At 42.2% G+C, this 25,007-nt stretch overlaps 3 protein-coding genes across 11 annotated transcripts in view; 1 reads left to right on the forward strand and 2 right to left on the reverse strand.

The window, feature by feature from the left end:
* Positions 1-10,269, forward strand: part of Nlg3 (Neuroligin 3) — a 396,857-nt gene extending 386,588 nt beyond the window's left edge. For both annotated transcript variants that reach the window (XM_076365758.1, XM_076365759.1), the window contains 4 exons: positions 4,993-5,144; positions 5,359-5,441; positions 7,606-7,736; positions 7,865-10,269. In XM_076365758.1, the coding sequence (XP_076221873.1) occupies positions 4,993-5,144; positions 5,359-5,441; positions 7,606-7,736; positions 7,865-8,440 (942 nt within the window). In that variant the 3' untranslated portion in view covers positions 8,441-10,269. The remainder of the gene's footprint in view (positions 1-4,992; positions 5,145-5,358; positions 5,442-7,605; positions 7,737-7,864) is intronic.
* Positions 10,270-15,135: 4,866 nt separating this feature from the next.
* On the reverse strand, positions 15,136-21,815 carry Rab6 (RAS oncogene family member Rab6). 2 transcript variants are annotated; one of them, XM_031982073.2, is made up of 6 exons: positions 21,579-21,815; positions 20,862-20,920; positions 19,634-19,793; positions 19,348-19,553; positions 19,199-19,265; positions 15,136-16,809 (listed from the first exon to the last, which is right to left on the reverse strand). In XM_031982073.2, the coding sequence occupies exons 1-6, from the start codon at positions 21,646-21,648 to the stop codon at positions 16,736-16,738; spliced, it is 636 nt and encodes a 211-aa protein (XP_031837933.1). In that variant the 5' UTR covers positions 21,649-21,815; the 3' UTR covers positions 15,136-16,735. The 2 variants fall into 2 exon arrangements, with proteins under 2 accessions (XP_031837933.1, XP_031837937.1); XM_031982077.2 differs by lacking the exon at positions 15,136-16,809 and adding an exon at positions 17,565-18,838.
* A 297-nt stretch (positions 21,816-22,112) lies between these two features.
* LOC116429167 (protein FAM8A1) lies at positions 22,113-24,795 on the reverse strand. Of its 7 annotated transcripts, none has more exons than XM_031981791.2 (6): positions 24,275-24,795; positions 23,601-23,806; positions 23,350-23,507; positions 22,976-23,096; positions 22,783-22,897; positions 22,113-22,724 (listed from the first exon to the last, which is right to left on the reverse strand). In XM_031981791.2, the coding sequence occupies exons 2-6, from the start codon at positions 23,687-23,689 to the stop codon at positions 22,386-22,388; spliced, it is 822 nt and encodes a 273-aa protein (XP_031837651.1). In that variant the 5' UTR covers positions 23,690-23,806; positions 24,275-24,795; the 3' UTR covers positions 22,113-22,385. The 7 variants fall into 7 exon arrangements, with proteins under 7 accessions (XP_031837651.1, XP_031837650.1, XP_031837649.1 ...); XM_031981790.2 differs by lacking the exon at positions 24,275-24,795 and adding an exon at positions 24,095-24,265; XM_031981789.2 differs by having other exon boundaries at positions 22,114-22,724; positions 24,158-24,306.
* Positions 24,796-25,007: the final 212 nt, after the last annotated feature.

Here is a 25,007-nt window from a genome sequence, read left to right on the forward strand (position 1 = left end):
GGCGATGCGGGCGCGGAAGAGCGAGGCGCGGCAAAAGGAAAAAAGCCGGCTGCGAGTCTGTCCCGTTTACGCGCAGAGGAACATCAAAGGCGGCCGGGAGACGTGTTTGAATTTAAATTTAGATCATCGATTGCACGTCGCCGGAACCGTCTCGCGACAACCCGACCGACCGGGGTTGCACGTTCACGCCTTTCGATACAGCGACGCGCGGGGGACGAGGGTTCAACGTCTTCGTCGACTTCCGTCTCGACGATACACGGCAGACGGGGAATCACGGTCGATCCGGCCGTTTTTCAGCCGCGTCGCGTAACCGACGATCGCGTCGGTTTCGCTAATTAACGATCGGATATCGATCGGCGGCAGTGCCGTCGCTCCGGCAATCGTCTGTGTCCCCGTCGTGACGTTTGACGCGGGCTCGTTTCGCCGGTCGCATTGTCGGTGCGGAAGGTTCGCTGGAAAATTGCGAGTCGAACGACGCTCGATCCGCGCTGGCAAAGGAACTAGAGAAAGAGAGATAGAGAGAGGGACAGGGAGAATGAGAAAGAGAGTGTGAAAGGAAGAAACGGAGAGAAGAGAGACAGAGAATGAGGAAGAGTGTATGAAAGAAGGAAATAGAGAGAAGAAGAGAGAAAGGAAGAATGTATTCGTATGTAAAACGGAGTGGAGATGAGAAAGGAAGGGGAGACGGAGCGAACGGGACGAAGCCGGTGAAAGGAAGGGTTGAAAAAAGGAACGAGAAGAAAGGACGGCGAGGTAGGAAGGGAGCGCGGGAACTTATTCAACGGCTTCTGACGTGGAAAAGGCAACAGGAGAACGGCAACGGCGAGCGCTAATGCCATCAAGGCAACGCTCTCCCGCCAGCCCGTTCCTTCGAGAACGCGAGCACGTCGAAAACGATCGCTTCCACGGGCAATTCCGGCTTAATATTCCACGCATTCTGAGTATGAAACATTGGAAAAAGGAAAACGAAGGCTGACCGTGTAACGCGGAGATACAAGCCTCCCTACCCTGCGTCGTCTTTCTCGGCTGGAGAATCTAATTTCTGCTCGAGGGAATCCATTTTTTAAAAGCGGAACATGGCGGAGCCGGGCTTCCGCGCAGTTATCCGAAAGTCTCGCGGGATGTAACGCTAATAAAATCCTCTTTGTCGCGGCCGGCGCATAATAAACGCAACGAAAATGACAACGGGGGAAATATAAAAAAGTCATGTCGAATATGAGAGAGGGACGGAGAGGGAAAGAGTGAGAGAGGGGGGGGAGAGAGAACTGGAGGATATAAATAACGCGTGAAATAAAAGCAAATTGGAAACAAAGGTAAACATGGGTGGGGTTTGGCGGGTAACGAGCGCTGTTGTTCAACCTGACCCAGTTCAAATATAAACCGCGCGGTGGTCCTGAACAACAGCGTCGTGCGCGAAAGGATTAATTCGTAAGAGAAATTTAAGAGAAACCGCGTCGCGGATGAGTGCAGCTTCAAACTGAGCGTTACGAGCATTCGATTGTAAATAAATTACAAGTAAATTGTAAGGTATTCGAACAATCGATCTATTCCAATCACAGACTCAACTGGTTGGTCTCAACGCTCAAAGAGAATCAAACTACAGTAAATCGTGCAACTGAACGATACTAGTTCGTAAACTTTTCAACGTTCTGGTCGAAGTAACACGATGATATTCTTCAAACACGCAAAGGATCACATGTAGACTTAATTAAATAATTGAGTATTATACATTTCCAATTGCGCGCACTTCGCCCCGTGAAAGTCCCATCGTTGAACTAGCCACGCAACGGCGACGCGTTAATTCTCGAAAGCTGTCTCGCGGTTTCGAAAACCGAAGGAACAAAGTGGAAAGTTGGTCGAGCTCCGACACCGCGGAAACTTGCGGCGACCAGCCGGCAGGGAGAAAAACCAAAGCTGCGAGCGGTGGGAATCAGATTTCCGAATCGTGGATTCGGAGTTTCGCTCCTGAGACGTTGTAGGATCTGCATCGGTCGTCGAGAGGGATCCGATGTATCGATTGCAGCCGGGCTCGCGGCGTGCCCGGAAGAAAAACGAAACCGGGAGAGACTCTCGGGAAGCCAAGGCGGAAGGAAGATCCGTTCCCAGGCCGCCGCCATTGCGTGGATCTGGCCGCGACAGAGAGAGGAAGAGGAGAAGAGAAAGGGAGAAAGACAGAGTTAACTGGAAAAATAAAATTGAATCCGACAACTCGGCGAGAGGGGTAAACAATGGCGATTCGTAATTAAAACGGACGGAGGAGCACAGAGTGGCGAGGCGAAGATGAAAGCGGCAAGGTAAATAGAAGGCCGGGTTGTTTCGTGGCATAATTAAGCAGTCGGCCTGTGAAAGCGGCCGAGGAAAGGAAATGTAAAATTATTTAATAACACGAAATGTCCGCGGGAGAGGCAGCCGAACCGCAGAGGGGGAATAAGCGGGGGAGAAAATAGGAGAAAAAGTCCCCGGAACACCGTGAAATTATCCTGTATATTCGCGCGGGAGAACGGATTCGGTGATAATTAAGGGAACGGAAATTAATACGTTCGCCGCGTATCAACGCTGATCAGTGTTTCAACTTTTACCTCTTGGCTTACGTAGTCGACGTTGTTATTATATTTGCGTTCGCTGGGTGAATATCGACTGAATGTATTCTGATATTTCTTTTCATTATTTATTATTGATAATTAGTTGATCAATACGTTGACTGGAGAAACACAATTCTGCTAAAAAGATAACTAGATAAATAATTCGATAATAGTATAACGTAAGAATTGTAATATTTCACAGTCAATCATTCCTTTATAGTTATCTCTGCTATGGAAGGATAAGTGATATGTAAAATCCTCGAAATTCTCGTAACAGTTAATTCAGTAGTTCCACTGCTCACACCGGAAACAATTCTCGATACGCCGCGAACGCGTTAAGGAAGACAGCACAGATCGCGGTGACACCGTTCGATCTGTCTTCGCTAACTCTCGGCTCGTGATATCCTTGCCACACCTGTTTCCATCGGTGCTCGTTGATAGATTTTGATCCTCGTCAGGGGAGCCACAAGTTCCTAGAGCTGTGAACTGTTCGCAAAGTTCAAAGTTCTCGCGGAGTGGCTGGCGCGTCAGCAATTTCATCGAAGACAGATGCGAGACTCCGGGACGCCTGGATATCAATCGGCGACATTGACGTTTCACCAATTTCTGAAACCTGATGGATTAATGCCGAGAAACGGAAAAAAGAAAAAACCGTTTAACATTAACCACCGAACAATCGAGTTAACAATTGAAAATTTGTCTATAAGAACTCTAAGAATGCATTGCTTATAATTTAGTTCGCCGATTAAATAATTTCTTTGGAAATCTCTCAAAGAAGCAACCATTATCTTTGTACTAATTATAAAAGAATAACTCAGTAATGCGTAATTTTCAGTAGTTTCAAACAATAGCGTAAAATAACAATGTTTTTCACGAACCTCGTTTACCGGAGATCGCGAAACGAATGAAAATAACCCGGAGTACACGATGTTATGCGATTTCGAAAAGACGCCGCCAATATTTGCATAACGAATCGATAAGAGAAATATTAAGAGAGGGAACGCCGATGCCGCGAAAGATGCAGAAGGTCTCTATTGCGAGCGCGCTCAAAGAGAAGTTTGCAGCTTCAATCTTGTCGGGACAAATCCGTCCTCTCCCTCTTCCATCTTGGTTCTCCGCGTCGCTCTCTCTCTCGCTCTCTCGCGACTCGAGCCAACCGAAAACGCGATATTTGATCGGGAGAAAATCACCGTCGAGGTGGAGCGAAACAACGCTCCGTCCCTTTGTAAATTGAAACTACAAACGTCGAGAGGGCAGGCGGAATTTTCGCGGGGAATTATTTAGTATTACATCCTCCGTCCCGTCCCCCTCGAAATTTCTCTGATAAACATCCCGACAGAATTAAAGCACCGCATCTACGCGTCTCGGCTTCCCCCTTTATCAGCGGGACGAATCTCGGGCTCCTTTCAACTTTCGTTCCGAGCCAGCGACGAACCCTTTGGCGCTGGAGATTCCCAATTTTTCGGGGGGATACAGAGGTCCAGCTAGCAGCGGAGGAACCGCGCGCGTCCGCCCCTTTCCCCTTCACGGAGGACCGAATCTCTCGGATTTAACGAAGAGGTTTCGAAGGGGGCCAGCCACTCGCCCGCCCCTTTCCCAGGCCGAAGTCGAGCGTCGAAAGGACGAGAGTAATCTCGAAACTCGGGGTCGAGCACATATCATGCCGCGTGCTGCTCATCCAGCCGGTTCCTCCTCAATATCTTCGTGCCGCCGGAACAGCCTTTCTCCCGTTTGAAATACGAGCGACGTCCTGCGTCGTTAAAATGCCATCAATACTTCAGCCGGGGACCACCTTTGCGGATTCTTCGTCGTTTCTTCGGGACCGTTGCACGAAAAAATATTATATTCCGACGTTGCCCGGTGAAATTCGAAGAAATTCGGTTAGGCGCTTCGAGGATACGACTGATGTTCGTTCCCTTTTGGATGCAACGAGTGGATATGGCGTAGTAACCCTTTGAACTCTGTAGGCTCCAATATTGCACCAGTCATAAATATTTTAATAAATCTTAAAGAAACTACCCTGAAATTATTAGATTCTCCACACATCCAAATTTTGTACTAAGAAGGAAAATAAAAGATCGAAGAATATAAAAATTAGTGCAGTTGCTGAAAGATTACAAAACAACCTGGAGTGCTAAGGGTTAACTCGAGAAAATATTGAGTGCTTTATGTATCACTTGTTCTTTGACAGCAAAGATAAATAGAAAACGGTATTAATTATTTCGCATTGTAATTCTCACTTTAGACTATTATTTATAATAGTTGCTCACGTTATTAAATATTTTTATTCGACTGATCTTTACTGAGATCACCAGATCATTGATCTGAATTCACTCTAGCGAAATTGCATTTCAACTTTGACGAGTGTAGAAGTTGAGGAATTTTAGTTCAAAGGATGTTCTGCTTTCAGAGGCAAGGCTGCATCCACGGCGAGGACCTGCCATATTTTTTTGGAGCACCTATAGTAGGCGGCCTGTCGCACTGGCCGAAAAACTACACCAAAGCTGAGATCGCGTTATCTGAGAGCGTGATACTGTATTTGACGAACTTCGCGCGTACAGGGTGAGTCATTAATGAAAGAAACATTTTCTACGTTTAGATAAGATAATCAGTTTCCATTTAATTAAAATGCAGAAATTTATGTAACAAGCCACAATCTATGTAAATGTACAAGTAAGGGAATACTTTTGACTGAGAGCTGCGTTTTCAACGTATCGGAAACCTTACGCTTATAACGAAGGAACGAACGATCATGTATCCATTGTTTTTCCGACAGGAATCCGAACGAAGGCACACGGAAATTGAAGAACATCGATTGGATCGCGTACGAGGCCGTACACAAAAAATACCTGAGCATAGGTAAGGGTCGAAAGAAAAATTAGTATCGCGTCGCGACTGCGCAGCAATTACGGAGTCCGTTAAAATCCCTTGAAATTCCGAACACCTTTCTCTGACGCTCGTTACATTCCTCCCCGGATGAGTGACTCGATAATGGCGGAAATTTTCAGGGAGTCGGCGACTTTAAAAGGGGGATACAGTTCCCCGTCGACGAAGACAAACATTTGAAACTCTCGTCGGAGTACAAAGAACTCGTTAGGGAAGTGTGAAGCTATTCTCGGCGGAAGTTAAGCTTCAGACTTCGCAGCTTAGCGTTAGCTGTAGGGCTCGGACAACGATGTAAAGCTTCTTCGGCGCCGAAACCGAGCGGTCCCGTTTAAACGCCGAGCGAGAAAAAACTCTTATTTGTGTTTTCGACTCGATCGAGCTTTGACCTTAATGACTCCAATGGTGTCTGATGAGCACTTTTCAAATTGCTTCTATAGAGACAATACGATTTAGGAACTTCGTTGCTGTATCATTTCGTCTAATATATCGTTCTCGTTAACGTAGTGATACATTATACGAAGTTTAATATTAAATATTAAATTTGATCATTCTTCTGTTTTAAATTAAACGGTGACCTCCGAGCGCAAAGGTTTAATAATTTTCTACAGGTTAGTCACTGCACAAAAACATACTGAGTTGTTAAGGGTTAAAGTAACGCGAGGGTTGCCTCGTTGAACGGTCGTAGCCGCGTCAGCGTCGCGAATACGCAACCTCTGGCAGATTTCCACTCGGAGAAATCGTTTTTCGTCAGAGGATCTGCGCGGAAACGTTTTGAACCGGAACCGGGAATTATTATTTAATCCGATTACGACCTAAAGTGAGTATAATGAATCTAGTCTTCGTGAGCTCGCACGCATTTCGTGCATGTAACTAAGAGGATCAGGGAAGATTTATTTGCATAATTCTCATTCTGGAGAAGAGAGAGGAGAATGGCAGTTCGTCAGGAACGACCCGCGAATCCCGTGCAGTAGTTCACTTCTGCTCGCGGTGTTTCGTTCCTCCAATTGCGCCGCAACTTCGAAATGAAAAGCCGACGGCGTCGCGTCACCTGCGAGCTCCTTTTGTCGCCGACGTATCTAACGAATATATTCTCGAATTAATTCTCCATTAACTACCTCGCGACGCGTGTAAACGTTCTTATCAACGTCGAGCACCGTCGCGAATTCAGTTCTTGATGTATCTTGGAATCTAATTTCCTTTTCTCCCATTTCCTTTCCGCTAACAAATATATTCCCGAAATAATTCTCTATTAACACTGGAATCACCGAACAATTGAATCGCTTTCTCTTAATAATTTTTATACAAGTCTCAAACGCACATCTACCGAGATTTCGACCGATGTGCAATTCAATTTGCGTATGATGAAAACAATTTCTCCAATAATTTCTCATGCAATCATCTGCTACCTTCTCAATAATTGTAAAAGAAATCAGGATCCGGTGATTTCGACCCATCCGACCCACACGAACGCAGTTCTCGCATCTTCGAATCTAATTTCTCTTACGCTTTTTTCTCTCGTACGCGGCATCTTTCTCGCAACGATGATCCTAACGCGACAAGTAACCCCCGGGGGCTGGACGAGAAAACCCAGTCAGCGGCACGAGCAGAATAACGCCGGTGCGGGGGAAAGTTCGCTCGCACTCGAGTGCAGTGCAGCTCAAACTATGCCGCGTCGTGGTCGCAAGTAGAAAAGTCGGGGCAAAGCCAGCCCGAGGGTTAACCGTGTTCTCTCTCTCTCGCTCTTTCTCTCACTGTTACCGTCTTCCTTGGCGTTGCCCCCGCTTGCCGCCGGACGGCTCCAGCTCGCTGCCAGTACCCGCCAGTTTGGAACTTTGAGGCGCACTGACTAACGAAGCTGCCTTCTGTATGAGATTACCACGCGACAATAATTAATTACCTCGCTGTTAGTACGAAAGGGCTTCGTGGAAAACCATCCTCCAGAGGTTGACGTGCGAGTAGCCCAGCTGCCGCTGGCCGTGGCCGCTGTCACGTTCCCTCTGAAAGGCGACCCTGTGCTCTTTTCTTTTCCTCCTCGATCCGTTCTTTCTTTTTCCCCTCCTTCCCCCTCACCCCTCTGCATCTTCTTCTTTTTGTTCTTCTGTTTCTTCTCTCACTGAGAAACCATCCGTGTTTCCAGAACTCAAGTCGAAGCTGAAGAACCACTACAGAGCGCACAGACTCTCCTTCTGGCTGAACCTAGTCCCCGATCTACATAAGCCTGGCTCGGACGACGTTCCTAGGTCGCATCATCTACTCGACGTTGAACAGGTACGCTTCATCGGTACTCGAAGAACAAGAGGTCGAAACTGTTTCGAGTAGAGCTGTCAATAACTGTTCGACAGTCCTCAACCTCTCAGGCTCGAGCATTTCCCAATTAATCGATGTAACCCCTAAAGGTGCCGCCGAGGTTCATCCAGAGGATACCAACGACGACCAGAACGACTACAGCGGAGGTGACCGTCGCAGAGAAGACTCCGAACGTGACGACGGCCATACCCAGCGAGCTGGCGTTCGAGGACACGACGACGCAACCGGAGGACGGGTTCGCGGCTTACTCGACCGCTCTCAGCGTCACGATCGCGATCGGCTGCAGCCTGTTGATCCTGAACGTGCTGATATTCGCGGGCGTTTATTACCAGCGCGACAAGAGCAATCAGCACAACTGCTCGAAGAAGAGGCAGGAGAACGGTCAGATGCCGAACAACATCTGCGGCGACCTGGAGACGAAAACGGCGGAGAGGCATCACATTCAGCACATACCGCCGCCGGAGTTCGCCGATCTGCAGAACAACAGCTGCCACGTGCCGATGCCACCCCCGCCGCCGAAGAACACCAAGCCCGGCAAGCAGGGGCAGAACCTGATCATCAGCCCCAACCAGCTGCAACAGGAGAGCATGGCGATGACTGGGACGGGGACGCTGAAGAAGGGCCACAATCATCAGCAACAGGTCATGGACGAGCTGAGGGTCTGACTCCGGGAGAAGCTTGTAGTCGCTGGTGAACGAACAATCGACAGTTCTGCGGACGGTGGTGGTGGCGGCGGCGTGTTTCATCGTCTTCTCTGCGAACCGCTCTATCGCTTCGTGTACGCCGGATCGGAGGGAGGAGGATGGTGGCTGTGTGCGCGCGATGAATGTTTGAAGCGTGGTCGAGGGAAGATTGCGGAAGGATTCGGTGTGGGTAGGGGGAAGTTTCGTCGTGGAAATGTTAGCGACCCCCCGATGACGAGCGCGTCCCTGTTCGATCGTTGGGAATTTCGGGGAGGGGAATCAATTGCCTGCGGAATTATGGAAAGCATCTCGCTCGTTCTTCCGCGGGGATTATCGGGACGTCAAAGTTTAATCTTAGGATCTTCGATTTAACTTTAAACTCAATTGAATATTATCGCGTGTAAGACACGTCGCGGGCCAGCGTGTTCATTCGACGGAGCGCGCGGGAAGGTGAACGAATCGAGGTCTCTTGGCGATTCTCGACGATCCCCTGAGAGATCCTTGAAAATCTTCAAGAACGCGCGGCGGAAATTCGATCGAACATCGCCACCCCCGAATTCCTTTCCGGTAGAATCACTTAAGAGACTTAACGTTCGAATTTGAACCTCTGAGCGGTTCGGGTGAATCCTGAATCCTCGAAGGATGGTGTAAAAGGTCTCGAAAAATACTATTGTTTTCTACTGATTGCGAAAGAACGAACACTGACGCGACCAACTGCCGGAAAATCGAGTAGTATTCGATACTTCATAGCGTGACGTAAGTAAGACCGAGCTCTGTTTCTTCCAATCGGGACACCTTTATCGACAAGGTTGTATTCTCCGAACCTTCGCGGTCCGACAAACTAGTTTCTTGTTTCGTGTCGTAGGCTCTAAGTTTAATTTCAAATCAATCCGAAGGCGATTCGATCGTGACGAAGGATTGCGAAGGGGTATCTGTTTCGTTTATAGGCGGCAGCCATTTCGATATCACAGAAAAATAATCCATTTATCACGAATATCTAAATAAAATGAAATCTTTTCACACGTGTATACTTGGTTACCTATGATTTCTTTTCGAGACAATGGCTGACGTCTGACGAGGAATATCAGAGCCTCGGATCGGCCCGATTCTGACAAAAAGAAGTCGGCGTGAAATCCGAGGCGCTGTCGATCGCCTAAATGCTCAATAAAAAGACGAGAAAAGGGAACGAGTGCGAGAGAGAGAGAGTGTCACCAACGAAACGACGGATCCACGATCTCGCGATCGTAACGAACGGTAACTCATTTTTTTACTAATGGAGGAAGAGACGTTCGAGAAGCGAGATCGGTCGCGCGATCGACAATTTATCGTTCAAAATATCTAACAGCATACTGCCATGCGATTCGAAGAGACGCTTAGCCATCGTGGCCAGTCAATACGAAGCGTTGTCGCTTCGGCGGCGATCGATTTGCCGCGAGAAATCGCGGATCGCGTTTACGATAGTTTAAAATGGCCGAGGAAGAATGCAAGAGAGAAACAGAGCGAGAGAGGAACTGAACGAACCCGTTGTTTTTAATATGATTTGTTTAGTGTGCGGATCGATGACACGAGAACGTGGCAAGGACTCTGGTCAAGAGCGGGTTTAGACTGTAAATAACGAATAATTACATTTAGTGGTTCGTCGAGTCGCTGATATTGATCTGCCGAAAGGATGACAAAGCGAGTGCCGGAGAAACTGACTGTAACTGTCGAATAATGGGATGCTGTGTGACAGATTAGAAGCACTGGACGTAATTTTAAATTTGTATATAATTGACATTACAATAAACTATGTAAACAATTACTATCGAATGCGTTTCGCCGGAGATTTCTGCTGGCGAATACACTTTATCGAAGGGTACAGGTGAGTAGTTCTCAATCCTTAACACTTTGACTAGCAACGTCGCGCATCTGTGACAGTCGCAATGACTTTATATGAATAAAATAAAATTAATACTGTAGATATTGTACATTAAAGTTACAAGGTATGACATTACATTTAGAAACTCAATATCACATTTTAGTTTCAATTTCTCAATAATTTATTTAGATTTGTCAAATTTAGTAGAATATTGCGACAGATCATCATGGAAGCAAATAATGGTCGCGAATATGTTAACACAAATCAAAGAACGATTCACGGATACAAACCTTCATTCGATTCCATAGAAACTCCTCCAATTATTTCTAACGAAGTAAACGCAATACACGGTTGTATAAATTATCACGAAATCTGGTTGAACGTTACTGGTGATCATAAAACACCGTTGTTAATTAGAGAACTAATTGCGAGTTCAAGTCTCTCCAATAACTCTCCGGATAGTACAACGCGATAAAAGCTCTTTAATTCGAATCCCATTAGGCTGAACATTTCTTCTCGTATTAATTCGAACTAGCAGGGCTTCTCCCCTATTTTTACCCCGCGAGAATCTGCTCCCGGAGCGATAAAGTCCCATCAGCGTTGCTTTTTGTTAATTCGAGCTCGTATTTCGCCCGGGCGATCTCACGCGTAGATTAATACGAGGATTAACGAGAGACCCGGCTATATTTTCCGGCCCTCTTAATGTATTTTTAATAATCCTCTCTCGCGCACGGATTCTCTTAAATTCGAATCTTAGCTGCAGGCCCTCGTCGCGAATATTCGGATTAGTCGAACGCTATCGCTCGTATTTTTCATCCGGCCCCTACAACTTCGCTTTTAATCGGCGATATTTCACCAACTTACCCAATTATTCGCTCCGTTCCACTTACCAACACCATTCACCCTCGCGCGGAGAAAGTTCGAGTCGGAAAAAACTGTTCGCGGAACGCCGGCCTGATTATATTCCGGTTTCGATTGAAATTACATTAAAACGAAAAGAACGGAGTGACGGGGGGCGGAGGTGGAGGATTAAACAATCGTAGTTTTCGCGGAACTTCTCGCAGCTGCCGTACCGCGAACTTCGATGCTCGAATTTTCTATTGAAGTTCACGGATCGCTCCGCTCAGAGGTCGGAGTACAAAACTCGAGCGAAATCCATCGCTTCGAATGGTTTCTCGTTGTTAAATATTGGATTGAGGAATAATTGCACTGTGTTTGAAATTTGAAGAGAAGAAAATGTTTTCGTTAATATTATGTGCCATTCCAAAGCGAAATTTTCCCCCTATACGCTAGTGTTCTCGGATTTTAGGGTTGATTTTATTTTTATTTCGTACTAAATTATTAAAGTCGAATGTCAGGACAAAATGAGCAGTTTCGATATACAGGAATATATTTCCGTCGCGATTGAAGGTGAATAACAGCGAGTGTCGAAAATGCTCATTTTTTTCAACTCGACATTCCATTTTAACGACTTAAAACGGAACAAAAATGAAATCAACTCTAAAATCCGAAAACATTAGCGTGTAGAAGGAAAATTTCGCTTCGGAATGACACATAATATTAGCGAAAACATTTTTTTCTGCTTTTCAAATTTCAAATAAACGGCAATGACTTGTTCCTCGACCCAACAGAGAACGCGTCGTGTGCGTATTTATTCCGCAATTGCGGGAATACGGGCCGGCAAACACACCCAAGGTGTTTGATGTTGCGCGGCTACCCTGAATTTCGTTTACACTGGCAGTCCTGGCTGGTTCGAAGACAAAGACGCGGCGGGTGCGGCCTTTGAGAACCAACCGTGACTATATCTCCGATAAATTCCATTTAAATGGATTATGAATGGAGGATCGCCCACGAGGTGGGATTAAACCGCGTCCTCGCCGTGATTGCACTGCAAAGACGGTGTCACTGTTGACTACCTATTACATCGTTACGGCATTGTGATGGAAATGTCATTGTACCAGTGATTAAACGTCACCATCAATCGATCGGGCTACTACATCCCGATTCATATTGCCTAATCGAAATTAAATCTACCCTGAACCCATTATCGTCTTGCTCTGATTAAAGAATGACTAATCCAATCGAGGCTGCGCGACCGTAGTAAAAAAGACTCGATAAGATCCGGGGATCTCGCTTATCTCGCCTCTGTACTCAATAAGGGAACATAGCAACGGAATTTCGATAGGAATATCTTGTTAAACCAGGTCAGATCTAATTGAAATAGATCAAATCTGAAGTACCATTCCCCGTGCCTCTCTCGGAACGCGAATCGTTGCAGCTCGGACAATAGAATCAATCCATGCATTCGCTGGAGGTATGCAGTTCGAAGATAAACGATGATATCACGATCAGTATCGGATATACCGTTCATTATTGCAGTTATCGTAATCAAGAAAAAATAACAACAGTCGGGTGGTGTATTTTTTATCCAGATTTTCTTTTCCCATCAACGAATTCGATCGACAGGCATACATGATACGCGTGTATTTATATAATATGTGAATCATAAATGCACTTTAGATCCCGATCCAGTCGGAACGTTCGCTCCCGCACGAAGAAAAAAAGGGATTGGAAGCTTGCTTTCGACCTCGATCGATATTTCCGCTTGCTAGTCGAATTTCAATCTGTCGATTGTACAGCGAAATAAAAATGTCGACGTTCGCAATCGATTCGACGAGAGCGAGGAGCGTCGAATTATCTCATGTCGGTATCCTGAAGGAACAAGGTCTGTGAGTTTTATTTTCAATTATATTTCTGCAAGATCTCGTTCGATGACGTTAAACAAAAGCGTACATTAGTTCCTATTTTATATAATGTATCGGAAACTTAAAGCCTTGACGTTCAACCCTTCGAGCCTCGAGTTCTTAAACGAACGGGACTAAAGCTACTGAAAACGGCGCGCTTTTACAAACGATACAAATTATCCGCGTTCACATCGAAGGTATAAAAAGTATCACAAATCGAAGTTCTTCTCTCTTATGCGTTCCGCATCTGGGATCATGCGAAGGGTGTTCGATGAGCAACAGGAATTTGAAGAAAGGGAGATACGATTGGCAGGGTTCGGAAGGGTCATTAATCGTCGAAACAGCTCGTCGAGACTCCAAAGGTTAATCTTACAATTAATGAATATCGCACCCTACTGCTACGTTAAGTTTGACAATTTAATTGCAAAGAGACGATACAGCAAACACCTCTATTCAACTAAGAAACATCGGCTACAATAACGTTACCACAGAACGCGGCTGCCTTGCAAATTACATTCACAAGAGTTCCCTTCGAAATGCTACAAATCAGTGTCGCTATCATACTATTAAACCACCATTAACCCCATTGCTACGGGCAACTATCGCAGAGCAACACATAACGCGAACGAAATTCTTCTCTTTCCGACGAACGAAACCCGGCAACGAAAGAAATCGAAAAGCGAACATCATCGTGGATTTTGTATCTGTCCTAAATTCAAGCGGATTATCCCGTTTCAAACGCGACCGAGTGACACTTAAACGTAAACCTGTCAATAACCGCCACCGACTCATCGACTTCCCCCTGGATCTCCGCCATAGCAAAGGGGTTAAAACCGCAACGGAAAGGATATTTCAATACCACTGCGCCCTCGGAAAGCAAGCACCGTGGATCACTGAACGACCAACGCGTCGATCGTTCCGACTAGATCGGTGTACTTCGATTCGTCAGCTCCGCCGCCGCGAAGGAGACCGGACCTCGCCGGCCTCGCGAGAACCGCGACCGGAACGATGCCTCTGGCCGTGCGAAAAGTGACGCGTCCTCTTAGGCGTGAGTCTTACAATAGGCGTTATATTAAAGATTAGCGATTTACCCTCGGTATGGAAAGTCGTAAAAGATCCCTATGTGCTACGTAGAACTACGAGCGCGATTCCGGTCGCACGGGGTCGCGAGCGCCGACGAGCGTCTCCGTCGCGGGCGTGATCGAAGCGAAGTGAAAATATACATTACGCTTCGCGTGCGTGACCTCCGAACCCCTAATACATAGTTCTCGAGGCTGTACATTAAGCGTGAGGAATCCGAATGCCGAAACTGGCGCAAGTCCACTGAAGAAGTTTCATCGGCTTTGGCTACTCCGCACTGGTGCAGAGAGTACAGTCTCTATTAGCACAGTAATTTCATTAAATTCGCTCGTTAATGTTACCGTATTTCTTCGTCGTTGAACGGTAAATCTATTTCCGTGTCTCGTAAGATTAAATTGGACGAGTAATTGAATGCGGACTGGCGCCATTAGGCCAACGAGATCCTCGCGCGTCGCGATACATCACGGCACGAATCGACGCTACACGACACGTTATACAGAGGGGCTGGCGCTAGAAAGACAGTTTAACGTTCGGAAAACGGTGGTGCTAGGGCGACGTAGAGTTCACGTTTAAGCACGGCGGATTAATGAATTATAACGTTACGACTTTATCTCCGTTCTGACTCATTCCGTTTTACTGCCTTCTTCTTAGTGTCGGTTTTCTCGGGAAAAGCCTTATCACATCAATGTACAACGACGACACTAGGGAAACCTTCGCCTCCTCGCGCGTCTCGCGAGCAAGCGGAGCTTTCTCAACCTCGCGCGTTCTCTCTCCCACAGACGCGTCTACTGGTCTCTAAGTTCTATAATCAGCATCTGCTAAATTTTGGCCCGCTTCTCGTGGCAACCACTACCGGGAACGCGAATCCCCGGATCCGACTACTAGCCCCCCCCCCCAGACCTTTTTCGTTTCAGCCCCCCTATTCCCATCCCCCAAGGCGTTCCTCGTTGTACCTCGCCCAGTACAGGTCTTACAGATCGCTCGAGTTACCTCAATTTCGTTTAATTAATTACATATTGGCGTACTAGAAGCGTTCAGTCTCCTCGATGAAACACAAGACCGGTGTTTCGTCGCTCGACGCTCGTCGCGGAGCGTCGCACGAGACACGTTCATGAATTGACGCGCGCGCGTCCTCGCAACGATTTTCTACAATGCTTTCTTTGTTTGTTTGTTTTTTTTTCGTTCGTCGATCTTTTCCCGCTTAATTAGTAAGCGCTAATCACGCATTCACCGCGTGCCCACCCTCAGCCGTGGAGAACACAATATTGCTTAGCGATTTCGTTGAAACGAACAACGCTTTCGGACAGCGGACGACGCCGCTCGCAAGAATCATTGCATCGCCGAAGTATCCCTGAATTATAGTTTAAAAAATCAATACAAACGCACAATACGGACTCGTCGAAACGATTCGTACAAAATGGCGAGTGAGAAGCAATTTGAGCACTTTCCAATGCGAAATCGTCGTTTCTATTCTTTGTATTGTTGTTTCGTTTTTTTTCTCTTCTTCTTTTTCGTCCTCTTCTTCGTTTTCTCGTCGAAACCGCGCGTCTTTTCTTCCTCAATTTATGAACGGATCGCGTAACAAGAGTCGTTCTCGCTTATTACCAAGAAATATCGAAAAAACGTCTATAAAGATTGTAATTACGATTACATTATAAATCTCGAACAATTCACCGCCAAACAAGGCTCGCCAATAAACGCGCTCTACGAATTACAATTTCCCACTTTTCATTACGCGACGGGACTTTTGCGGTCGCTCGATCGTTTGATTCTTCGAAACTACTACCAGAGTAATGATGGGCTAATATATTCGTTTTACTTTCAGTCGTTTTCTCGTGATCTCGTGTGTGTACGTGTGGTATGTCTAAGACTCGTTTCAAGCTTCTCGGTGTTTTGTGCGTGTTGCAATTGGTAGATTCCGCGGTCGAAGCCGCGATTCGGAAAAGGAAACAACGACGGTAAAGATGAGCTAGAGAATTGGCTGACAGTTAGGGGTCGACTTCCGATCGAGTGTTCGAAAAATAAGAGATACTCAGAGGGACAGGTGAAAAGTAAAAAGAAGGATAACATCGAGAAATCGTGATATGTACGGAGTCGTAGAAAGCTGGTTTGCTGCGTATTGCTTCGATCGCCTGGTGTATTACAAAAAGGGGGCCGCCCTATCATCGTGCTCTTAAGACGTAGGCATTTACATTGATGTAATCGGTCGATCCGCAGGTCGACGCCGATTTCCGGTTCGCGACGCGGCGCGAGATCGCAAACGTTCCTGTTTCAACGTGCAACAACGTAACGCGCGCGCGCTATAACCGCACGAAGCCTCTCCCTGGATTAACATGGAATAGCAACGAATCCCGCTAGTAACGACTTAAATGATTACGGCAGAAGTAGTCGATAAGAACGGTGTTTAATGAAAAAACATTGTTTTCTGTTGTGCCTTCCTCGCGCGCAAACATACACGGGCCACGATGGTCGACATCAGAAGAAGCCAGCATCTTGTTAATAGTATGTGGATGAATCGTTTGGTTCTCTCTCGTGTCTGAATTGTCTCAAAGGAGCTAGCATTTATTAGCTGCACAGTGATAAACCACCAACTCCCTAGCAAATGCAGCCACTCTCCCCTTCGGACTCGGAGCCGTTCTGCATCGGTGATTGGTTCTGCAAGTCGACAGCTGCTTTCGTGTGTTAAGGTGTTATCACAGTGTAAATGCGACAATAAATTCAATATCTTTGATATTTTCTTTTCCTTTCTTTTCTTTCTCGAGATCGCGTTTTTCTTACATCTCGTATATTATTCACGTGATACATCGAACACCGCGTTTAACACTCCCTCTGTTTCTCATAGAATAAATTAGTTCTCGGTATTCGCGACGATATAGCAATGCAAATTTGACAATGTTTACAAGTATGTGATGCAATGAATACTTTTAGGCCATAGAATCGATACCGTGGCATTTGAATTATTCCTTGCGTTCAGGCAACGTAAATAGATTTGACACCACACAATTGAAGTATACGATTAGAAACATTGCAGTTCTTAAATGTTAATTGTAGAATTTTTTATGTTCGTTTTAGAAGCTAGAATAGCTGTAATTGAAAAGCGTATAAAATTTAAACAGTTCAAAAACGGGACGGAGCATTCCCTAATATTAATAATAGTGAGAAGTTTTACAGCCACGAAGCACCTTAATTAAAATTATACATCGAGTGCTGTTTTGTCACAATTTTTACAATGCCATACAATGTGTTGTATGCGTATTAATTCTACTTAAAAAGTATCGTACAAACACGAATAAAAATAAGTCTCATAGCAATTTTGAAATCAGGAAATATATGTGCGTATATGTATATATATAATGTATATATATACATATACAAGGAAAAATGGCAAGAAAAATTGTGGACTTTAAGAAATTAACATAAAAAATAATGCTATTCGAGGTTTTTTATATAAATTAAAATATTACAATAATTATTAACAAAAATGTCATAATATTAGGTATAATAGCATTCTGTCTATCCATATCCCAATTTTAAGTTAATATGTACAAATTCGAATTTGTGAGAATCTTTTTGCTTAATTTCACTATCTATACGTTTTTCTTCCTTCCTTCTAAATGAGTCTAATTCAGTTCAAAATGTATAAATAATACTCGAACAGGAAATGCAATATGTTATTTTATGCAGAGGTTATTCCAGTACTTGGAACAACCCCATACGTGAGCAATATTTTCTTAAAATATTCGTAAAAAATGAGATAACATTAGCAGCTAGTTTTTTAAGTCGTTGCAATTCATTTCTTTTTCTTTTTCAATATTTTTTTTCTCTTCGTAATAGTCCGCGATACGCACGCAGGTACATTCTGTGTACAAGGTTCCATCTTTAGCACATCACTATCAATTGAAATAGATTGGATTCGTAAATGTAAAAGACTCTTATTGCTGATAGTTGCAATCACTTTAAATCAATGGACTGTTGTTGACTATCTCCTTGACTGCATTTACGCAACACGTAATTTTATGGTCTCACCGATCAGTGGATTCGGCTAGCAACTTATATATACATAACTCTACATACATATATATATATATATATAAGTATACTGTATCATGCAACTGCTACACCGATCATGCACACGACTAGTATTTCGTTAAAAAAATTCATTTTTTTCCAGAATGCAAAACATATGAAATTCCATCACTTAAAGTTAAAATTACGATAAGTACACGCGCTAAACAAAATATTTGTTAAAAAAAATTTATTTCTCGGAATTAAAAAATACTCGATACGTCATCTATGTACGATAATTATCAACCATTGACACGTTAAAAACAGAGCAAGCAGCATTGATGGAGAATTCGAGGTTTTAAATAAATTGGATTATGTTGATGCGTTGATGTACTGATACACACGAAACACGTTATTGTGTAAAAGCAGTCTGCTTAAGCTACCGTGTGATATTTATATTTTCATGAATACAGAATTATACCTATTCAGTACTGTGCTATTGCTTTCCACACTTTAAACTGTGAAAAGAACACTGGCTGAATATGTCACCGTCCTAGCGTCGAGAGTTTAATTTATTAAATTAACTTAAAGAAGTGTTTTGTCTACCGTTAAGCTGATCGGTGGTTTAACATGCACAACTGCTCTCCGTTGCTTTCAGTTCAATTGGTGTGTCCTTGAGAACTACTTCTTGCACTACAGGTTTAGCAACATATTAAGGAAAACACAAAAAGAGAACGGAAAAAAAGTAAATTGTCAATAATATTAAATAATAAATATTAAAAAATAATATATTCGAAATGATGTTTAAAAGATGGGCAATAGTGATGAAAGATTTTAAAATGATGAATTTAAGGTTTAAGAAATATTTTGTAACTTAATTAATATGATTCCTGTAAAATATATAATTAATTGTGTAACAAACACAACCGCTATATGTATTGAGGGCCTAGGATATGCTTCTTACCAGTATACTCTTAGAAAGAAAAATACCTGAAATACGATTATGTATGTATCATGCAAGTGTGTACATTACATATCTTACAGAAAGGATACTGTCTTCAGGAGGCTTATTTTCAGTGGAGTCCATGCCTGGTAGAGCCGCTGCTACTCTTCTAAACAGCTAAAACATAAAGAAAATGTAGTCGGCACTTTGAAATACTAGTTGATAAGATAAAAGTTTTGACAGGTATTATGAAACATACCTGTTTTACATTATATCCAGCTTTAGCACTAGTTTCAGTAAACATCACATTCAATTCTTTAGCTTTTCGTTCTCCTTCTTCTGTTGGAACTTGCCTTTTATCACTCAAGTCTGTCTTATTACCCACTAGCATAATAATTACATCACTTCCCCTCTCAGCCCTAACATCATCAATCCACTTTGACGTTTGGTGAAATGAGTTTGCATCTGTATAAATAATTCAGTTCAGCTGGTATAACAAGGTTAGACTAATCAACAGGATCAGTCTTCCTATAAACTACACTTACTGGTAATATCATATACGACAACTGCAACTGTAGAATCTCTAATATAACTTGGTATCAAAGATCTAAACCGTTCTTGGCCTGCTGTGTCCCACAGCTGTAATCTTACAGTTCTATCCTCAAGATACATAGTTTTGCTTAAAAAATCTATACCTATTGTAGCCTGTAACAAATATTATATTTCCTTACTATAACATTTATAAAACCTTACTTACCAATACATGTACGATACATGTACATGCACTTAATTCAATTCTTAGTATTATGTTAGAAAAAGTGATGTGCCTATATGGGTTTCCGTACTGTACTTGTAACACTTTTAACACTAAATGTACAGAGAGTGGTCAAATGACCAGTTCTCAAATTTCATTAAAAATTCTGCATTTTTTTTTTGTCCATGTAACTTCATATCAGTTTTTATATTGTCCAGTCAATCAATTGTTTAATTTATATTTTTCCTTCTGTTTCTATTTTCACTTAGAAAAATTTATCGTTTAATTTGTTTACCTTCATTTTATAACCAGTTATTTAACTGGTTACGGTAAGAATAGGTATATATAAAGTGTTGGTATGTTTAGTGTTAATGATAACCCTTTTTCAACATCCTTGATATATATTTAAATAAGAAAAATAAAAAATTTATTTCCATGAAATATAGTGAAATTATGAATAAGTGTATAGTAAATATTCATATAAATATAACAAATGCATAAAATAAATATATAATAATATAATGTTAAAATATATTTTGTGTTTCGTTTCTTTGAATCTGTCTATTAGAAAAAGTCAATATCTTGTCTTTGTACTGTCTCTCCTACTAGCATTTGCCCCTGACATGTAATATTGACCACTTTAAAGAATGAAGATATTCTGTTTCTTATTTTAAAATCATATGAAGAATCGATTAACTAGAGTAGAAAGCATGATAGAATTATAAGATTATTATATCCCCATAAGGTCATTGGAAAGTGTGCCACTAGAATATAAATGATCTCACAAGTTTTACGTGTGGGATGTATGACAAAGTGTATAAGTTCTGGTATTCAAATTTTTACAGCAGAGCAAATTTTAATAAATTATTTCATGTTTACATATATAATATATATACGAGATCATAAAATTATGCTTTTGACAATAGAATTATTGTATAAACAGATGTACAAGCATTGGTGATATTATTTAAAGTGATATACAAGCATACATATACATCAGGAAATTGTTAAGTACATACCTGATACGTGTTGTCAAAGCTGTCATACATGAACCGTGTGATAAGAGATGTTTTTCCAACTGTAACATCAAATTATACGATCAATTTAAGAAGTTAATTTTTGGTATTTAAATTAAATATCAAATAATAAAATCAAGAGTATCAAAGTTTATCAATACATAGATTTCAAATTCGTACAATAATTTTTTATAATAAAATATAAATAAAATTATTGAATATCTCTTCAAATCGTTATTAGTTCAAATATTATCTTAGCAAGTACAATCAAATATAATCTAGTATTTGTAGACGCAGCATTATAACTGTAATAAAAATGCTGATAATCGGACTTGACCCGTAATCATTTAAAAGGAAACAAATATACCGGATAGCAATCAAAGCTAAACGTATAAATGAAAAATTTCGACGATAAATGAATATTTCCATCATTATAGGCAAGGAATGATAATTTCTAATGCGAAGTACGTACAGTATTAACGATAACGTTAAAATTAAAGGCTACATTGAGACGGTGACAACAAGAACGACGCCGAATTCGATCGCAACGATTATGTTGCAAAGCGAGCAGAAATATTGATCTATAACCTAGAACGGCCATCAGAATTCGAATAAAATTCTTATCCGAAACAGACAAGAAATCGTTAATAAGGTGAAATGTATAGATACATCGGCAATATTGATCGAAAATCAACGGAAGTATGTACAGAAAATACTTACCGCTCTGTTCGCCGAGAAAGACAAGCTTAAATTTACGTAACGGGTTTCCAAAATCACCCGAAGACGACATTTTCTTTGTATATCAGAACTACTGCACGATGAATTATCAATATTAAGCACACAGAAACAACTTAATCAATGCGACAAGTCATCAATTTTCACGAGAATTCATTTAACTTGACAGATCGCAAAGCCACTCCTTCCTTCTGTCGTGAGGCAGCCACGTTTAACTGGGAAGTGACGTCATTGGTTAGGTACTAGTCTTGTCAGTTTCTAGCCATCCTCTTTCAGATGGCGTGCCGAACTTGTAAAATAAATCTGTATGAAATTTGAAACGCGCAGATATATTTAAAATCATTCAAATATCATCTAAAAGCATAAAACAATGAAGTAATTATATGTGAAGTGCGGCGAACTAAAATAAAAGTATTCCGTAACGCAAAAGTGACACACAAGCATGCTTATTAAAGGGTAGACAATAAAATTCTGCGAGAATAAATCGGTAACTCAAAGATCAATTATAAAATGTTTTATTAATAACTACAATAGTTATAATCTGTACAAGTTGTGCAGACTTTAATTTAATTAAGTTTCCCTTCTTAAATAACTTGTACACGTTTATTATGCAGATATTACATAGTCTTTTACTTTATACTTTACAGTGGTATGCATAGAAACCGTCCTAAACTTTAGAAAAATACTTCGCAACGTCGTTATGTTTAATTTATACATATATATACATATTACATTTTCCCACATACGCATATGCAAATTAGAGACATTTTGTTTCTCTAATGGAATATGTATTCATTGTTGAGGCAATCTATTGTTATTCAAGTTTCTGTACGGATCTTCAACCACGATAGAGTTGCAGAGTAAATCGTGGAAAGCTCTGTTAAATCTCAAAAAGAATAACGCAAAGCATATTGGAAATAAGAACGCGAAGATTAAGTTCTTTGCCACTGATCTTCCAAGCGCGAGAGGTAAACCTAAATCTGTTCCGGGTGAAACGAGTACAACATCCGGATCATCAGGTCTTTCGACAACTGTAACGTTGCGGCACTGTACAACCCGCAATCCCATCATAGATTTTCCAGGCGTTGCTCCGCCAACACGACCATTTACACCATGTTGCAGCCAGAATGCCTAAATAGTAATATTTGATAAAAATAATATTTGTGTTACTTTCAGTATCAATGCTTACCTCAAAAATGCACACTATCGCACAGTGAATCATTTCCAACACTAACACTCCATACGTCATTTCTAAAGCCATTTTATAATCGATTCTCAAATTCATCCTCAAATCATCTATATCTCTATAAAAAATAGAATACACGTACAGATAATTATTATTTACAGATGTTACATCATTCTGACGTGTTGATTTTACATACATGAAATCAAAAACATCAATGGCAACGAAAGCAATAGAAAACTTCAACAGAAATAACATGGTCAAATCTATAAATTCAGCAGCAAATCGTTTCCATATCGGTGGTATACGATATTCAAAGCCTGAAATAATGATATCCTAAGATTTCAATAAATACAAGTAACTTTGTGCCATATGATTATGATGAAGATGTATAGATCAAAAACACTGCATTTATGAGACCAAAAAGTTAATTTTTGTCCAAGGATATATAAAGTTCAATAGTATACAAGGAAGATGTGAAATGCAATATTTTTGTATCAAAAGCTCATATAGTACTAGCTGAACCTCTCTTGGAATGTGATGAACTCAGGAGTTATCGTTATGACCTTCTACCTTCAGCTCCAGGAGGTTGAAATAAAGGTCCCATTGGCTCTTGACCTCTTCTTTGCCTAAGTGGATCATTCTGTTGACCATTTGTGCCAAGTATTAATCTCTGTGTACCTGCTGCATGTGTTGTTGCAGATGAAAATGGTGATACATCTGTAATTATTCTATTTTATAGAATAATTTTGTTATGTTAGCAAAAGATAACGTATTTACACATAGCTGAAACATAAAGATATATAAATATATGATAATCCTACCTGATGATGGATTCAATATTTGACGAGACATCAGGTAGTATGGAAACATTGCAGCCATGCTTTGCCAAGCATACGCTTCGTGTAACCATTTTTCTAATTTTTTAAAATACTCTGAACGTTCCTCAGCAGCTGTTATTTTTGAACGTTCTTTAGTTTCCTTGGACTTTTCATCTTTAGCTTCCTCATTCATATCATCTGCCATTATGCTATTTGCGAAATATTATATCTTAAAATGCTGTTTCACTAACATGATCCAATAACAGAACTGAGTAAAATATGTCCTTTAAATGATACACAGTGTACAGGTTATTTCAAACCTAACTCTCATACACTGCAATGAAAACAATCCATAACAAATGAAATCATAGAAACGATACAAGTTTTGTACATTGATTTATTAACAATCACTTTGAGAAACGCGGATTTAAACGAATTTTTTACACAATCCTGGTCAAATTTTACCCAGCTCTGATCGGTAAGTCTGATCTGTTTGCCTTTGGTTCGACTTTACAAGTATCCATATAATTTTCATGCAAGGGTGTTTCCGTAAAACATACCAAAATTATTAAAAATTTATAATGCGAAATAAGTTCACTAAGATAAAAACCAATCACTGTACACACGTCGCGTCGATTTTACGGAAAGGAAAGGTTCGAACGTAAACAAAAAATTACTGTTTACTGGCTGGACTGCGGCTGGTCGGGTGGGACAAAAAACCCTAGATACAGCCAGTGTTTCCTAACCAAGAGACGACGTACGGCAGTTCGCACTGCGGCGCTAGCTTCTCAGGACATGACGTACTCGGGGCATTCGTGCAGTGATCACAGTCAGTGTACGTTTCTGACGACTCGCTCCTTTGTACTTTTCGCGTTCTCGAAATAAATAAGAGTAAGAGCGGGCGGGTGTCGTGAAGCGGTGTGTCGCGGCGAGTACCTGTGTGCAGCCGTGGGCGTCACGAGTGACAGTTGGTGTCTAATTCTTGAAAAGGGTGTGGGCCACGACGCCAGGAAACATTAGGTAAGATCTTATTACACTGATTGTACTATAACGTTTTCGTTGTTCATGCGTTTCGGTAGTGAAACCGGAGGATGTTCAGCTCCTCAACGGTATCGGTGTGGTCTCGCGGCGAACGAATGAAACCACGAAAAGAAGTACATTTTTTACGCGCGAAAATCGTGCAGCGACGTCGCGTTCACTCTTGTCATACACGCGTCAATTCGATGGAATGTCGCGCTCGAATTCCGGGAATACGATGTATCGCGTTCCAAAAATCGAATCTCCCACATTCGTCGTCGTCACTTGTAAACAATCGATTCGCGTTAGAAGTCGCGTATGCGATCGAGATCCGTGGAATCTTCGACATCGTATCGACAGGGAGATCGAGGGACCGGAAAATCGAAGGCTAGA

The sequence above is a fragment of the Nomia melanderi genome, chromosome 3 (genome assembly GCF_051020985.1).
Source record: "Nomia melanderi isolate GNS246 chromosome 3, iyNomMela1, whole genome shotgun sequence".
In the NCBI taxonomy this organism is placed as follows: domain Eukaryota; kingdom Metazoa; phylum Arthropoda; class Insecta; order Hymenoptera; family Halictidae; genus Nomia; species Nomia melanderi.